The following is a 17,642-nucleotide window of genomic DNA, read 5'->3' as shown; positions in this document are numbered from 1 at the left end:
CGGCGCAGGACGGTCAGTAGGACGGAGCCGTCCTCCGCAGCTGCGGTATTTCCTGCCTGGGACACGGTTTGCTCTGCAGCCTCGGCACTGCTTGAATATGGCCCTGTGTTACTCAGCTGTAATTAGAGCAGCTTGCCAGTTCTTGATTTCATCCCTTCGTTTCAACGGGATTTCCAGACTTGGTGGTGCAGTTTGCCCCAGAGAGCTGGGGCTTGTTTTCTAACCCAAATCCAGCCAGACCTTATACCTATACCTGCATTTTTCCAGCTACAAATAACAATGGAAGTGATTTTATCTAATCTCCCACCGCCTGGTTTGTTCTTGTCCACACTCTCAGGCATGAGGGTGTCGAAAACGCTTTTGGCAGGAGTAGCGTGAAGCTGTGTAACCACTAGCGTTAACACAACCACCCAGGCTACGTGTAATGAACGAGGTACGGACGGCGGCGACCTCGCGCAGGGAGGGAAGCCGGGGCAGCCGGAGCTCGTGGGCTGTGTGCTGTGCTCTAATCGAGCCCGGGAGCCAGCACAGGCAAAGCCCTAGGTGACATCCTGCAGGGAAGAGCCCACCCCGCATGGAGCCACGGGGCGCAAGGGGCTTTAGGAACCCCTTGGGTGTTCCCCCGTCTCTACGTGACTCGGCGGCTGGTCCCCAGGACACCTCACCAGAGCAGATCTGTGACTTTCTAGCTTTGGATTTCACGATCGAGCACTGAAGGGCCCTCCTCTACGCCGGCATTTCGGCGCTGTGCTTTGGAAGGACTCCAGGCCAGCAGTGAAGGGCTCTTTGATAATATCTGACGGGCGGGTAAGAATTTTGGGCAGCAGCCAAAGTACACATTGCCTGTAATCGTTAACTCGGTCTGTAAACAGTTCAAACGGCACTGAAGAGGCCGTCAGTTATTACATTAGAAAAAAGCCTTTCATCTCCCCGCTCAGAAGCCAGCCGTACAGTACCGGCCCCTGCTGAGCCGACTGTAGCTGCAGGTCTGCAGGCAGGGCAGGCAGCGCTTGGTCATACAATGAGCGCCGCGCTGAATGGCTGACCTTCAAACCTTCGGCGCTGAAGCAATAACTAAATCATTAGTTTCCTTTTGTTCTGCACCTGGCTGAGGCGGCGGAGCCCAGGGATATTCAAGGGGGAGGGGATCAGGCAACGTTCCCCTCCCGGGGCGCAGCGCCAGCCGGGAGGGCTCTGCAGGGGTGGCTCCTCCACCCCATGCCCATCTCCTGCCTGCAGCCTTTCCCCGGTGAGCAGAGATTCATGTGCAATCGTGACAAATGCCCACGTTTCACTCATGACCAGGTACCCCAGACCACTGCTGGCTTCTCCAGAAATGGCCACAGTGGTCATTCAGTGGTGGTTCAACCTGATGGTTCAGGTCCATGTCAGAGCCTTGCAATCTCCAAGCAACAGTAGAGGCAACACTGCTGCCGAGCTTCATCTTCAGAAGAGTCCTAGAGGATTCCCCAGTCCATATCAACCTCAGGAGAGCCCTATGGTCTCCTTCCAGGAGCAGTTCAGCCCTCCTGGAGATGTGTGATGCTTCAGAAGAAATTATGGCATAATCTGCCCCAAGGAGAATTTCCTTGTCAGTCTTTGCTCTTCTAGATCTGTTATCTCCTTTCTTAGAAGAGCAAGAATGCTCTTTCTGGCATCCACTTTCAAGGCTTTAACTTTGAAACCCTCTGTAGAAACTTGCTGGTTGAGGAAACGATACTCCAGCCTCTGCCGTAAAGTGATCTGGGTTTGGCTGAGTCTTTGTATCTGGCCTAACGCTGCAGAGTTGCTTTCAGGGTCAGAGCTGTGTCCTGTGAAGGTGCTTGACGTGTCAGTCATGGAAGACCTCATATGTCTGTGCCACCCCTCCGTTGGTCCCGAGTGCCAGCACAGCTTCGTGCTTTGAGGGGCAGGAAGGATGCCACCGGGCTGCCGTGCTGTCGGCACAGCTTGGGTCCTGACAGTGCTTTGAGCTGTTGCTGAGGGGCAAGACTTGCGTGAGCTTTGTGGCATAGTTTTAGCCTCCAAAGCGCTGTCAGCACAGCGCAGAAGGCCATTGTGTAAGAGCGCCTTGAAGTACGGAAATTGCCAGTGCTGTTGTCCCCCAGAGTGGGGCTGTATGAGGTGAGCAGGCCAACAGGGGTGGGATGCCGTTCATTGGGGTTCGAATCCAGACTGCTCGCCGTGTGCTTGGAGGCAGCAGGAGCGTGAGCTGTTCTCCCGTGACTTGGGCCAGCTTGCCTTTACTTTCATTTAGTGGTGTGAGTCAGGGCCGACCAGAGAACCTCCCTTTGCCTTTGATATTCCAAAATGGATGTGTGGACCAGAGAGAGAGATGAAAGCAGACGTCATGATGGAACTTGGCCAAAGATTTCCTTGTCGGCCCGCACTATCATCACGGTGGCTGCGCTAGAAGCGACACTTGCTTGCCCTGAGTTGGACCTTTCTGTCCTCAGGAGAGAAAACTTCAGCAGAGCTGTCAGCAGGACAGTGAGGTGTGAAGCGAGAGTTTTCTCCAGCACCACGGCCATGCTTGTGCAATTAGACGGAAAAGATCCAGACTTCGTGACTCACCTAAACCATCTAATCCTGCACCTGCGATAATCAAATAAACGTCCCTCTTGGGGTTCAGCACGTCTCTTTGTTGCTCACCAGCTTTGTAATGAAAAGGAGAAGGAGATGGAGTTATTGATTAGGGACTGACTTGTATCAAACCCTTGGGCACTGCTGACCCTTGAGATGGCCTTGAGATAGTGAAGCTCACGAGCACGCGTAAGGGAACAAGCGTAGGGGTGTTGCACTGGCAGCTTGTAGATCCTTTGTCTCCTCTCCCACCTCTTGCCCCTCCTTCAGGGGACCCAGACAGTTGTCTGAGCTATTCGCATGTTGAGGTAGGACCTGAGCCTCTCTAAGAATAATGCGTTTGTTATCAGGGAACGTGTTTGTCTGTGACTCACATGTGGGTAAGGTGTGTTTGCTGTTATAACAGCTCTTGAAACTTTATGCAGGTAAATTAAAAAGCCCCATATCCTCATGGCTAAGCTTCATGCCCAGGAGTCATGGAAGCTACAATTTTTCCTCAGGCCCTTTGAAACACTCCGCCACTCTCTTCCAACCAGCCATTTCCATCTTCTTGACGGTTAATGTCCACTTCACCTCCCTGCCTCATCCCTCCTCATTCTCCTGTGTTCTTCCAGCAGCATCCCACAGCACTTTTCAGCGCCGCTGTAGCTGCACGCCGGCCTCCTGCCAGCATCTCCTGTACCTTTGGTGGCGTCCCCTCATTCCGGCTGCTGTTTCTTGAGTAGAGTGATAGCTACATCGTGCAGCGATCTTGGTGTAAGAGGGGCTTCGGTTGAGCTGATAGAGCTGGAGGGTTAAGATACACCGGGAAGAGCCTCTCTTATACAGGAATAAAGACGTTCACCCAGCATGAGCGCTGGGGGAGACTGGGAGAGGAGGCTCCGATGACCGAGGTGTCCCAGCAGGGCAGTGCACTGGCAGGGGCGTTCCTTGGGCTCGCCCTGTGCCAGGGGAGCACCGCTCTGCCCCGCATCGCAGACGCAGCCTGCTAAGGGCCGTCAGCGCTTCGGGGACATGGCGTGTCACCGAGGAGACCGGGGAAGCGCAGGTGCCCTATTCCACCCTGGCCATGCAGAGGTCCCCAGAGGTTTCCCTGGTGCCAGCAGGTGTGACAGTGTCGGTGCCCTGACACTTCTGGGAGATGCACCCTGCGGTACCTGCCTGACTTTCAGAGCTGGTACATCTGCCCCTCTCCTTCCTGCAGCAATCCTATCGCAGGTTCTCCTCATAGACCCCAGCAGAGGATCTTGCCCAAAAACTCTCACAGCAAAGACAGGGAGGAGGGTAGTAGAGCACTTCCACTTGTGCTTTTGAGTCACAGAATCATAGAATGGTTTGGGTTGGAAGGGACCTTAAACATCATCTCGTTCCACCCCCCTGCCCTGGGCAGGGACACCTCCCACCAGCCCAGGTTGCTCCAAGCCCCGTCCAACTTGGCCTTGAACCCCTCCAGGGATGGGGCAGCCACAGCTTCTCTGGGCAACCTGGGCCAGGGGCTCACCACCCTCACAGCAAACAATTTCTTTCTGAGATCTCATCTAAATCTCCCCTCTTCCAGTTTGAAGCCATTATGCCTCGTTCTTTGAAACCTATGAAGGACTATAAACCTATGAAGGACTATAACTTACTTAGCTCAGAGCCTCACTGACAGACTCCCAGCAGGGAGGAGGCTGTATTGAGCCAGAGACTGATATCTACAAATACAGAGATGTCTGTATTCTGCCCTCACGAGCTCATGCTCTGGGACAGTGACGTGGCACAACTGGGTGAAGCACGCAGGTCGTGGGGAGTGAGCGTCTCCAAGACGACGAGCAGACATGGCATGGCCATGTCCGAGATGCTGCGGACCCTCAAAAGGCCGCCGTTCGCCGTGCCTTAGGCTCCTTGCTTATCTCTTCGCTGCCGCTGGGCTCCTTTCTGGTTTGTCGAGTAGCTCACCTGTGAAGGAGCTTCTCCAACAAGGCATTTCCATCCATTGCAAACTGCGGCACCAGCAGCACGTGCGAAACGGTCCTGGCATGAGCTGCGGCAGTGGGAGGGCTTGCTGTCCCGAACGGAATCATTCCGCGCTTCTCCTGGCCCCGAACGCTTGAGTATTCCCTCAAAGTCTTGCGTGGGATTCCAGGTGCTGGCAGGAGAATCGGCGCTGGGTGACAGAAGTCCCACAGCTGTCCCCCGAAGGCGCGGGCGGTGCCTGGCTCCGCGGGGTGGAAGAAGCTCTTCCCGGTTCTCTGGCACTGACCGCGGATCTCCACTTTATTCTCATATTCGGCTACTAAGCCAAATATTTATGGCAAAAGCCTCGCGGCGGGGAGGCGAGAGGCAGCCCGTGGTCCTGCCCAGCGGTGCCCACGCGGGTGCACCAGAGCCAGGGCAGAGCCCCCTCCCCCCTGCCACAGCTGCAGCCCCAAAACGGGCAGGGAATGGGCAAATACCGAGCGCCGCTTCTCCGCGGCTCCCTGGCTGCCGGCGGGCTGAGCTCAGAGACGGTGGTCGGCACATCTTTACATTTAACAGCCCTTCGTGATCTTTCGTCCCATGAATTCTCCATGTTTTTAACGATTTTATGTTGCTCTAACATATCCCATCCGTACGAAGCTGAAGAATTCTTGCTCACTTAATCGCTTCTCGTACAGAAATAGTGCCCTCTGCTCAAGATGGGGCGAGCAGGACCTCTTGTAATATTCAAGGTGTTGACACACCGCAGCTTTATCTAGTAGATTTGCTTTTTTTTTTAATTTTTTTTTTTTTTTTACAGTAGTACCTAACAGTCTATTTGCCTTTTGACTCCTTTGGGCGATTCAACAACCGCTTCCATACAAGTCCCCGCAATGACTCCAAGATCTTTCCCATTCATTAAGAGCTAACCTAGAGCTCGTCCTTGCGTAAAATAGCTAGATAGGGTTTTTCTTATTTTCGGTGTTTTTTTGGCATCTTTTATCAGGCCATCACACAGTATCATGAGATCCCTTTGCACCCAGTTTTAATGTTCACCACCTTGAATATTCACATGTTACTGAAAAACTTGGCCACTGCTCTATTCCTCTCATTTTCCAAGTCCTGTTTGGAATATTTGGACAACACAGTTTATTTCTGGGACTGTCCCGGTAAGTTCACGCTGTGGTAAAGGCTGCCCTGCTTTTTTTCTCCTCTCGGTTCTGGAGATGGCCCTGGGTAGTGCTGCGTGATGTTCTGTCGTCTTCCATAGCCTTGACCCCTTGGAGAGCAGAAGAGGAGGCAGCAGCGTACGGCATTAACTCAACTACCTTTATTCCCACACTTAGGACTGCTTTGAGGAACCCCGTGGGTCTGCGAAAGCATTGCTCTCCTTTTCCAAAGCGCTGTTAGTTCTTCCCTTCTCTTCATTTTGGTGGTTTTTAACCAATTTTTTTTTTTTTTTTGGCGGGGACGTCGGGATTTTCAATCTGCCATTCCCTGCATCACTCTCAGCTTCTTCGAGTTCAGCTTGGTATTTGCTGCCTGCGGTTTTTTCTGGTATTGCGGTCAATTTAGCGATGAGTTCAGTTGGTGTTAACAGTTCACCGGTTCGGTCTGTGATTTCTCTAGAGCCCTTCGCTGAACACTGTCTCGTCCTCTTCTCTTCCTCTCTTTTCCACGCCAACCTTACTGGATGGTTCTAAAATTTTTACTGCCACTTCACATCAAATCCATCCTTTTGACTCATCCCCCCATGAGGGAAGGGCGTGAAGTGCTCTGGCTTCCCGAGAAAACTGGTGTGTGTCAGGGTCTTTGCTTCTCCGAGTCCTTTTTCAGCCCTAAAGACTCCTTTGTGAACAGAAAGGGGAACAGAAACATTTAAATGGCTCTTTGCTGGGGGGGGGAGGCGGGGGGGAAGGGGGAATTCTCTCTTTTCCATGGGCACAGCTGATTCAGTGAGAATGATTAGGCTCCGACTGCAGCAAAACCGATTCAGATGAGGCGTTAGAAAATACTGTGCGGTGCGGAGGAGAAGGCAGCCCTGGAGCGGGTGAGGAGTCTCCCTTTTTGGAGGTCTCGAAAACAGGTTGAGCGAGTGTCTCTGAGGAATGTTTTAGGTCTGGCTGATCCTGCCTTCGGGCAGCAAAGTGGGCTAGGTGACCTCTGGGGGTCATCTTTCTTTTTTTTTTTTTTTTTTTTTTTTTCCCCCGATGTTTTATAAATGAAGGCCCCGAGTGAGAAGGGAGCACCTCTTGCTGCCTGGCCTCCCCCCCGGGACCTTTCTCCGTCCCCCGCGTTTCTGCGGGGGAGCTCCTGGCTGCTCCGTACAACCCGTGAGTGGTGCCGGCACGGTGGGAGGGACAGGTTGGGGTGAAGATAGTGGCTCTAGTGGGAATAAAGTGGGAAAGATGGCAAGGATAAGTTAGAAAAGAGAAATTCAGTATTTTAGGAGAGGTGGCATGGATGGAAAAGGTAAAAAAAAAAGGAGATGCCATAGGGTAAGGAAACAGGGAGGGGAAAAAAGGTGGTAGCAAGCACACAGGGATGCAGAGGAGCTCTGGAGGTAAAGGGATGACAGGAGGGATGTGGTGACAGGGATGGACAGAGTGACAAAGACGGGGGGTTCACAGGTCTGGCTGACAGGGCCACGGCCAGGGCATGGGCAGAGCTGGCAGGGCTGGGTTGCCCCAAGCCCAGGTCCAAACCCTGCCCGGGAAGCAGCTAACCCCACACCCCCCCGGCATCCCAGCAGCATGGAGCCGGGCAGGGATCACGCTGGGAGGCTCCGGTGGGAGCATCGATGTGACTCCGAACAGGGACGCCCAGCTGGAGCAGCACGGTGGGATCCAGCCTAATGCCCATCGAGGTCCTTCTGCTGAGCCCGGGAGCGGCAAGCGCTGGTTCCGGACCCTGGTGCAATTTAGGCAACGTGCAGGAGACCTCTTTAATCCTGGATATGAACACACCTCCTCTTTGCAGTGGCTGGGTTTTGCCTGTCCTTTGTCTACGGGATCAGAGAGGCTTTCTGTAAGAAGAAATGGCTTCTTGGTGGTGGCAGTCGGTGCTTACGGAGGTGCCTAGCCCAGCAGAGGGGGGGATGCTCTGCTGAAAACCAGAAAGGGTTTCTGCAGAAACCCTTCGCTCCCGCTGTCTCTGAGCCCATCTGCAGCCATGTACAAACGGGTCTGGTTTCAGAGGGACTGGGGGATCCTGACTCTGCAGCCTGGGCCGCCGCTGCGCTGAGGAATCTCATAATATTTGGTTTTCCACATCGTTCTTAGATTATTTTTCGAGCCTGCTCTCGTCCTGTGAGCACGATGCGCAGCCGTGATCGCTCATCCACGCGAGGGGCAGGGGCAGGGGCAGTGCCAAGAAATGCGGTAGACAGGAGGAGCCAGGTTTTGCTCCTCTGCTGCTGCTTGAGGAGTTGTCCAGTATAGCACCAAACGGGAGGAGAAGACGGCAGGAGGAGAGGGAAGAAGTGGTCTGGAGCAGAGGGGAGTGGAGCGTGGGTGGATGACACGTGTGTCCCTTGCACAAAGAAGAATGCTCACGATCTGCCTCCTGGTCGTCTGGTACAGGGTGCTGGGGAAGGCACCTGGACTCTCAGACCTCCTGAGGTGATTCGTGTGTGATGAGGGACTCGTCACGGAACAGTGAGGGGGCCACTAGTCTGCCTCAGCTCCGTGGGCACCTGCCCACACGAGGAAGGGTCTCGGCTGGCTGGGATCCTGCGTGGCTGTGGCTCACCTGGCGCTGCCTCGGCTGCTGGCCATGCCCTTTGTGGGTGCCGTTGTGCCCTGGCAGGAATGCCCGAGGTGGAGGACCGTTGCTCGGACAGGGAGGGTGGGTGTCCTGAGGGAAAAAGGAAAAGGCCACAGTGCCCAGTCTTAATAGAAAACCAAATGGAAGGTTTTGGTGTGCTCATCAGCAGGTCTTCTCCAGGTTTGCCAACTGTGTCCCCCTCCAAAACAGCTGCCAGCATTTCATATGTGCACCCCACGCTCATTTGGAGCTGCAGAAGCTTAGTTCATTGCTCTTATTCATAAAATCACAGAATGGTTTGGGTTGGAAGGGACCTTAAAGATCATTTAGCTCCAGCCCCCCTGCCCTGGGCAGGGACACCTTCCACCAGCCCAGGTTGCTCCAAGCCCCGTCCAACCTGGCCTTGAACCCCTCCAGGGATGGGGCAGCCACAGCTTCTCTGGGCAACCTGGGCCAGGGGCTCACCACCCTCACGGCAAAGAGTTTCTTCCTCACATCTCATCTAAATCTCCCCCCTTCCAGTTTAAAACCATTCCCCCTCGTCCCATGGCACCCCTCCCTGATCCAGAGTCCCTCCCCAGCTTTCCTGGAGCCCCTTTAGGGACTGGAAGGGGCTGGAAGGTCTCCCCGGAGCCTTCTCTTCTCCAGGCTGAACCCCCCCAGCTCTCTCAGCCTGTCCTCACAGCAGAGGGGCTCCAGAGCACGTTATTCCCAGTGTTCATCATTAATGCTGTGATCAGGACCGGGAATCCTCGTCCCAGAGAGGCTGCTCCATGCTCAGCACGCAGGATTGTCCCTCGCCCCGTAGAGTCACCACCCAGGGACACCACAGCACCCCAAGCCATTCCCACCCTGGGTCGGACACAGCTCCAAGCAGCGCCAGGAGGTGCGACTGCTTCCCCAGCACCAGTGCCCTGGGCTCCTCCGGGAGCAACCCGGGGAAGGCTCGATAACGCCGGCAGGAGGATTATCTCTGAATTATTAGATGTATCACGAGACACACTCTCTGCATTTCCTGTTTTGTGTTTTTGCACGGTTATTAAAATGATATATTAACCAAAAGGCCGGAGAACTCCCAGTCAAGCAAACAGAGTATAAAAATAATGCCATCGCTTGGTAAAGCCAAGCGGGATCACGGGCACCTCAGTGCCGTGTTGGTCTTGGTGGGGGCAGCGCCTGCCGTTGCGGGGGTGAAGCAGGGGGGTTATTTGTGAGCCTGCCCTCAGCGCTCCCAAGTCATAACAGATGGGATTGCTTCCCCGGAAACCTGAATTTCTAGAGTTTATGGTGCTTGGCTTGGTACAGTTGCACTCTGTCTGGCATCTTTACGTCTGAAGTCTAAATGATATAGCATTTTGACATTTTTCTTCTAGTATCACTATGGATTTGAGAGGAAGGCCCCAAGAGAAAGATGGATGAGGGACTGCCGGGCAAAGGCACGCGGCAGTTCGTCAGTGCCCAGCTATCCTGCGCAATATTTTAAAGCATAGCAGGTTAGGTCTTAGCTCATCCATCTCTTACACCTCGGTCTCCAAGCTCCTGAAGGTCAGGTGAGAGCCTGGGGTTTGATTTCTCTATGCCCTTGTGACTGTAGGTGTTACCTACCTCGAAATCTGGGCAATTTGCAAATGTCTGCGGTTGTGGGTTCGTTGTGGTTTGTTTTTTTTTTTTTCTTGTTTCTTTTTTTTTTTTTTTAATCCTCACCATTTTAACTCACTTTCATGGCTTTGTAAGACCTGTTATTATTTTGTAGCCCAAGATGTAGTGCTACGGAACGGAGCAGTGCAATTTCGTCGCGCCTCCCGATTTTTGCAGAGCCGGGATGCGTGCGCGTTCGGAATTGGCGCGGGGTTGTATCGTTGCAGGGGCTGCACAAACCCCCCCAGCACCACCACACACACCACCACCCCCTCCGAGGGCCAGCAGCGTGCCTTGCACCCTTCAAACGGGTACGACCGTGCGATCCAGGGGGCAATCTCGGCAAACGACCCCCGGGAAGCCCCGGTGCCCCGGGTGCTGCGGGGCTCGGGATCCAGCCAAGAGCCCCACCAAGCGGCGGCGGGTCCTGCTGCAGCCCCGGGGGGGCTCGGCCGGGGCTGGTTGGGGTAAAAAGCGGCGCCTCTTGGCCCTGAGGACGGTGGGCTGGTTGGGGAGATGCAGGGAAGGATGCTCCAACCTGCACCTGGACCGCGGCTCCGAGCGCGCAGCCCCCGGACAATGTGAGCCCCGTCCACCCCAACCTCTCCGACCGCAGAGGCTCCGACAGGCAGAGCTCTCCTCTCCCCACGCCCAGGAGGGCCAACGGGGGTATTTTGCATCTCCGACTGAGTAGAGGTGCTGCTTGTCTCCTTCAGCTTTTGAAGGTTTCCCTACAGGTGGCTGCACCTGAGCGAATCACTCCTTTATTGTCAGCAGCGGGAAATGGGCATGGTGCAGCGGTGCAGCTCCTCCTGAAGGATGTGACTAAAACCAGCCCGGGTGAGTCGTGCTCCCTTGAAAGACCAGTTCCTGTGACCCACTCCAACATTAAAATGTGATAACAGCACGTCTGAAGTTAGGTGCGATGGGCCCTGTTCTCCCATTCCCCCACAGCTGGAGGAGGACACCACATTTGGCTGGTTCCCGGCCCGCCCCGTTCCCCAGCTCCTCCCAGCCCCATGCCAAGGGGGGTGCCCTGGATCCGTCCCGGGGTCCGCACCAGCCTGAGGATGGGAGCAATGCTGCCCCGCAGCCCCTGGGGCAGTGTGGGCACGGCCCAGCACGGATGGAGGGTGAGGGGGGGTTCCCTGGGCTGCTCCGACAATTCCTCCCCCTCTTTTTAAATCTGTCTTTTTGGCATAGCACTGGGACGCTGTCGCAGGATTACCTGCAGGGTAGGCAAGCCTTCTGGGCATGCTTCTGGATGGGTACCAGATACAGAGCCTGCCCTGGTTCTCCTGGTTGATAACGTTGAGCTTTCTTGCTTGTTTCCCACGCTGGCACACACTGATGCAGTAACAAAAGCTGTCCAACAACCGTAGTATTTACAGGCTTTTCTGTCCCATAACCTGCGTGCTTCGTACACCACATTCCAGTCACAGAGGAGGGAGCCAGCCAGCTTTATTGGGAAGAGCTGGGAGGGCTCATGTGAGGTGATGGGACTCCCAAGAGGGAGCCAAGAACTAAACTGTGCTTTCCTTCAACCTCCCGCCATCCAGCACAAGACCATCATCCCTCCACCACTAGACGGGGAAATCAGAGGCAATGACAGACTTTCCAGGCAGGGACCAGAGCAGTGCTCAGTGGATGTCGTCATGACATGAGCTGGTAATGTGTGCTGGCAGCCCAGAAACCCCCCGCAGCCTGGGCTGCATCCCCAGCAGCGTGGGCAGCAGGGCGAGGGGGGGATTCTGCCCCTCTGCTCCGCTCTGTGAGACCCCCCCACAGTGCTGCCTCCAGCTCTGGGGCACCAACATCAGAAGGACACGGAGCTGTTGGAGCGGGGCCAGAGGAGGCCCCGGAGACGCTGGGAGGGCTGGAGCCCCTCTGCTGTGAGGACAGGCTGAGAGAGCTGTGGGGGGTTCAGCCTGGAGAAGAGAAGGCTCCGGGGAGACCTTCCAGCCCCTTCCAGTCCCTAAAGGGGCTCCAGGAAAGCTGGGGAGGGACTCTGGATCAGGGAGGGGAGCCATGGGACGAGGGGGAATGGCTTTAAACTGAAAGAGGGGAGATTTAGATGAGATCTCAGGAAGAAATTCTTTGCTGTGAGGGTGGTGAGCCCCTGGCCCAGGTTGCCCAGAGAAGCTGTGGCTGCCCCATCCCTGGAGGGGTTCAAGGCCAGGTTGGACGGGGCTTGGAGCAACCTGGGCTGGCTGAAGACGTCCCCGCTCATGGCAGGGGGTGGCACTGGGTGGTCTTTAAGGTCCCTTCCAACCCAAACCATTCTATGGTTCTACGACTCAGTGGGGATGTGGTTACTGGGATCTTTTCCTCTCCCTTCTCATTCTTGGTGCTTCTCGACCTACTTTCATTTTTTTTCACTCCTTCCTTTGGCTTCTCCTCTGCAAATTTATCATAAAGTTGTTGAGTTTGGTGGTCGAGAAATAAGAAGTGCTGAATCTTTGAGGGCACCAGACGTTTGCTTTTGTCGTGGTCCCTTCGCCTCGCCCAGAGCGCTGCAGGGAGTTCTTGCAGCACCAGGACTGTGCCGGTGGGGTGCTCTGTCCCAGCAGTCGAGGGCTGTGGTCTCGCAGGCTGTGCTGGCGTTGCATATCTGTGACTCGGACAATGTCAGACCTGCGTGCTGCCACCAGAAAGGCAGAAACTCCACCTTTCTCTGGGACATTTTCCTGGTGGACCGAAACTTTCCCAACGGTTTACTTCTTGTGGCATTCAAAGACTCACTACCGCTCGGACAGGGCCATGGGATGTAGCAGCGGTGGTGATGCCCACCGCAGGGGTGTCCTACACCCCCTGGGCAGGTCACAGAGTTTGTGGTGGGCTTGAGCCCCCCTTTGCAATGCTGAGCCCCAAGGTCTGAGTTTCCCTTTGCTTTTGTCCTGCAGTCCCACCCGCTGTCCCTGTGCAACACCAGCGAGGATGAACACACCGAGTCGGGGTTCATCACCATCGTCAAGCTTGAACAGCCGGATCGGGATCCCAACCCCTGCCTGTCGCTGGCTAACAAGGTAGGTGCAAAAACGCCCCCAGCGGCACCAACCTAGGAAGCGAAACCCGTGGTGCAGGAAAGAGGGAGAGCAGGAGGAGGGAGCAGGTAGGAAAGAGCCGTTGGAAGGTGGAGAAAAGGACACGGATAGAGCAGGGTCCTTGGCAGAAGGGGTCCTTGGGGAGAGACGCTGTGCCAGCCAACCCCACTGCCCATCCCTCCGTACTTTTTCAACTGCCTGGTTTTGTAAAAGGTGTGGAGTTTTCCCTAACCTGGCTGCTCCAGGACAGGTCAGACCTTACCCCAGCATCCCGTACGCTTCACTGCCCGGCAGCCTCGTGACCCTCCTGTTTCGCAGCCTCCCTTGCTTTGCTGAGCTGTTTGGGGGGGATTTGTGCTTCTTTATGTCCTCTGCCCTGTGGGAAAACGTGGACACGGAGAACATCTTCCGTGGTTCTGTCTTTAAAAATAATACTGTAATACTTCGTGGGGTGAGGCACGTTGAAGAATCGGTGCTGAGCAATTCAGACAAGCACAAACCAGAGGAACTGGCGGTGGGACGTGACTCTTTAACAGCACAGGCCACCATCCACCCCGCGAAGCGATGGGAGATCTCAGAGGCCTCCTATGAAAGAGGTACCTTAGTGAAACAGCCCTTACCGTGGCAAAAGCTGAGGTCACTGATACAATTCTCCGGTAATAAGGAAGTCAGGTAGGAACGAGGGTCATTTTAAGCCTTAAAATCTTTGTGTCTCTGATAAAGTTGCATGGATAAGGCTAACATTAGCTTTTTCTCCAGTGGTTCACTGCATCCTTTTATTGTCTCTGTACTAAATGTTGTGTTATTTTCCACAAGCACCATACTAACATGAAAAAAACCACCTTGTTTAGCTCTTCTTGGCTTTATCTGGGTCGCATCCAGGTGATGCCGCCCCTGTTGTCGACTTTCTGCGGGTAGCGACGTGCTGGCGATGGGGACAGAGTCCTTTTCTGTCCCCCCTGCAGCTCGGCTGAAGAGGGCAGGCAAAACTTGGACCAAGCAGTTGTTCCTGCACAGCAGGTTTTTTTCGCAACAAAAGCAAGGAAAGGGATGTGATGCTGTGATGCCACCTCGGGGCTGCTTCCCCCCCACTGCTGCATGGGCAGCCAGGCAGCAACACCCGTCCCTTTCTGGACCAGGGTGGAAGCCTGAGTTGGGTTTGCTGCTGCCCTGGAGCTGATGCCAGCTGTCGGCACAAGCTGGTGTGCGGGAGTTACTGACTTGCTATCAGCTACCCCACTTCTGCAAGTTTGCCGACGACACAAAGCTGGGGGGGGCGGTGGCTGACAAACCAGAAGGCTGTGCTGCCATCCAGAGAGACCTGGACAGGTTGGAGATCTGGGCAGAGAGGAACCTCATGAAATTCAACAAGGGCAGGTGTAGGGTGCTGCAGCTGGGGAGGAATAACGCCCCGCACCAGCACAGGTTGGGGGCTGACCTGCTGGAGAGCAGCTCCGTGGAAAGAGACCTGGGAGTCCTGGTGGACAACAGGATGACCATGAGCCAGTGATGTGCCCTGGTGGCCAAGAAGGCCAATGGCATCCTGGGGGGCATCAAGAAGAGTGTGGCCAGCAGGTGGAGGGAGGTCATCCTCCCCCTCTGCTCTGTCCTGGGGAGGCCACAGCTGGAGCACTGTGTCCAGTTCTGGGCTCCCCAATTCAAGAAAGACAGGGAACTGCTGGAGAGGGGACAGCAAAGGGCTACCAAGATGCTGAGGGGACTGGAACACCTCTCTTATGGAGAAAGGCTGAGGGATTTGGGTCTCTTCAGTCTGGAAAAAAGATGGCTGAGGGGGGCCGTATCAACACTTATAAATACTGAAAGGGTGGGTGTCAGGAGGATGGGGCCAGGCTCTTCTCAGTGCTGCCCGGCGACAGGACAAGAGGTAACGGGCACAAACCTGAACATAGGAAGTTCCACCTAAGCATGAGGAGGAACTTCTTTCCCGTGAGGGTGGCAGAGCCCTGGCACAGGCTGCCCAGAGAGGTGGTGGAGTCTCCGTCTCTGGAGACATTCCAAACCCGCCTGGAGGCGTTCCTGTGCCACCTGCTCTGGGTGACCCTGCTCTGGCAGGGGGTTGGACTAGATGATCTCCGGAGGTCCCTTCCAACCCTATGATTCTATGATTCTATGATCTGGAAAATGTCCTGGCCCCGCCTGTGGGGGTTAGTGATGCATGAGGATGGTGGGATAAAGAGCAAACCCAAGGGCTTCCAGTGCAGCTTGTGGCAGGCGTGAGAGCAAGGGCTCTGCGGGTGCCTGAGGGAGCACAGCGGGGTACTCCAGCACTCCTGTGTCCAGCCAGACGTGACCATCAGTTATAATGGTCCCAGGCTGCCGCATGTCCCAGGGGAGGACGCTGGGGTGGGGGCAGCAATGGCTGGTTTGGTCCGTGCAGCTACTGTGGAGGATCTTGAACAGGAGGAAGGAGCAGCTTCAAAGACTCATCTTCCACCAAAGAACCTAAAAGGTTTAAAAACTAGGTTTTGCTAGTTTTGTCCTTAATCTTTGCGTCTCTGATCACAGCACTGGAAGTACCAGTGTGTTAGTGAGTCCAGGGGATCGGCTGAGGAAGGTCTGCCCAAGGAGGATAAGACATGCTGCATTGCTGCACTGTGGTCATCCTCACTAGCCTTGATCCCTTCTCCGGGACCACTAACCCCCCCAAAGCAAATCAACCGCTAGTTTGTTGCCACGCTCATGGCTTGATAGAGTGACAGTTCACTGCCCTTTAGTCACCATTGCTCTGTTACCAGAGCTGGATCCAGCACTGGATTTTGAGAGGCAGCTGAACGTGACGTCGGTTGCCATCATGCCAGGATCTCACCCAGGGCACCTCACAGCTCTTCTCCCCCCAGATAGGACTACTTTAGCCATGAAATACAGGCAGAAGCTGCGTGAGCTGGCCACATCCCCAGGCCCTGCCTTGTACCTTGGCTCCTCCATCCCCCTGCAATTGCTCTCTGGCCGCTTCTCCGTCCTCCTGACGCCTCTGCCAAGCTCCTTCCCTCCAAACATCATACAGCTCCCTTCCTCAAAACCCCCGGACAACGCTTCTTCTCAAGGGCAGGGATGCAGCTGGTGCTTGCTGGAGCAGGAGCCTTGTTTTCCTGGCGTGTGTTTCTTGCGGTAGAGCTTTGCGTGTTGAATTGCGGCACTCCATCAATGATGATAAAAATAGCCATGTGCAAAGTGTTATCATAACCTCTGCTTCAGCTGTCACCCAGCCAAGCAGCGCACACAGACAACCCCGTCCAGCCCAGCATGAGGGTAACTCCGCCAGCTGCCCGACATGCTCTTCTGCCTCTCCTCTCTTAAATTCTAGCACTGCTTCAGCATCCGAAGCTATAATTGGTAGGGAAGGCATTTGGTCTGCAAGGGGAGAGGAAGGCTTGGAAAATACCTCTGAAATCAATTCAAAATCATTTATTTTTCTTTCTGATGCATCGTTTGTAAATTTTTTGGTGTTTTTTTTTTTTTTTTAATGAGTGAACCGTTGATCGCAAGCCTGGTTGACAGACTTCTGAAACCTCCCAAATCATCCTGTAAATACATATTTGCACCAGAAGTGGTTCAGTCCTCAAAGAGGGAGGGTCAGCTGTGCCATGTGGCTGGGGAGATTCGGTGCAAAGACAGCGAGCGCTCAGAAAACGATCACAGCGAGCAGGTTGTGAATAGCTCAAAGAGAAGTTGTGTCCTTTGCAACAGGAGTCAGAAAGGTGTTGGGAAGAGTCTCCCATCTGGTCTCAGTTCTTCGTTTCCCCATCGTTGGTGTCTTTACCGGGATAAAATCTTTGTAGAGCTGTTCATTGTTCGTCAAAGCTTGGCTGGCTCCAGCAGGTGTAAGTCACTACCTGAAAGTCCTGCTTCTTCTTTGGTGCTGGCAAGTGCTGGGGCTCCTTTGATGCCAGGCAGGACCCCAGTTCCTACCCCAAGCCTCCGATCCCACTTTTCCATCTTCCCCATCTGGTATACCAAACCCAAGAGTGTCTAATCCTATCAGCAACTTCATCTCTGCCCCCGTGGTCTCCATCTGCAGCTCCACTCACACCCTTGTCCCTGTCCCAGACCCAGGCACCCAACTTCTCCCCCGACATGTTGCGTGGAGGTGACCAGCACCTGCAAGCGAGGGATGGAGCCGAACCTGCTCCGCCGCTGCTGGCTGTGCCGGGAATGCCCCTTCCCTTGGCTCAGCCGGCGCCCTGCGTTTGATATTGCAGCTGGGAAGCGGCGGCACTGACCTCTGGCCCCTGAGCTGGGGTTTGGCAATGCAGTGGGTAAACTGCTGCGGCAGCTCCGGCAGCTCCCTGTTTGCACAGGCGCTCGGGGACGCGCAGATCAAAGGGCTCCGCATGAGTAACAGCGGCCCAGCCCTGCACTTTGTTCACGTTCCCCATCTCCCTTTCACAAGAGGCTGCCTCTGCCTGCCCGGAGGGCTCGAAGGGCTTGGTGGGAGGACGTGGGTCACCCCGCAAGGTCCTCCAGGCAGTGTGCTTTGACCTCACCGGGCTGGCATGCACGCTCGTTTGGGTGGGTCTTGAAGCTGTCCTCCTCAGACCGCAGCAAGTGGTGGGCTGCAAAAAGCGGTCCCACTCCTAATCTTAGAGCAGACCTGCAGCCCAGGCACGGCCTCAGCTTCTCCCCGATGCGTGCGGGGGACAGGGACCAGGGAGA

At 55.1% G+C, this 17,642-nt stretch overlaps 1 protein-coding gene across 1 annotated transcript in view; it reads left to right on the top strand.

Annotated features, from left to right (window-relative positions):
* The window catches only part of RNF43 (ring finger protein 43), a 65,675-nt gene that overhangs the window by 32,466 nt on the left and 15,567 nt on the right, over nt 1–17,642 (top strand). The window contains exon 2 of the mRNA XM_063341876.1: nt 12,828–12,950. Within this exon, the coding sequence (XP_063197946.1) occupies nt 12,828–12,950 (123 nt within the window). The remainder of the gene's footprint in view (nt 1–12,827; nt 12,951–17,642) is intronic.

Source organism: Chroicocephalus ridibundus, chromosome 7, assembly GCF_963924245.1.
Source record: "Chroicocephalus ridibundus chromosome 7, bChrRid1.1, whole genome shotgun sequence".
Classification (NCBI taxonomy): domain Eukaryota; kingdom Metazoa; phylum Chordata; class Aves; order Charadriiformes; family Laridae; genus Chroicocephalus; species Chroicocephalus ridibundus.
The sequence above is the reverse complement of the archived record's forward strand: the minus strand, read 5'-3'. Positions and strand labels throughout refer to the sequence as shown.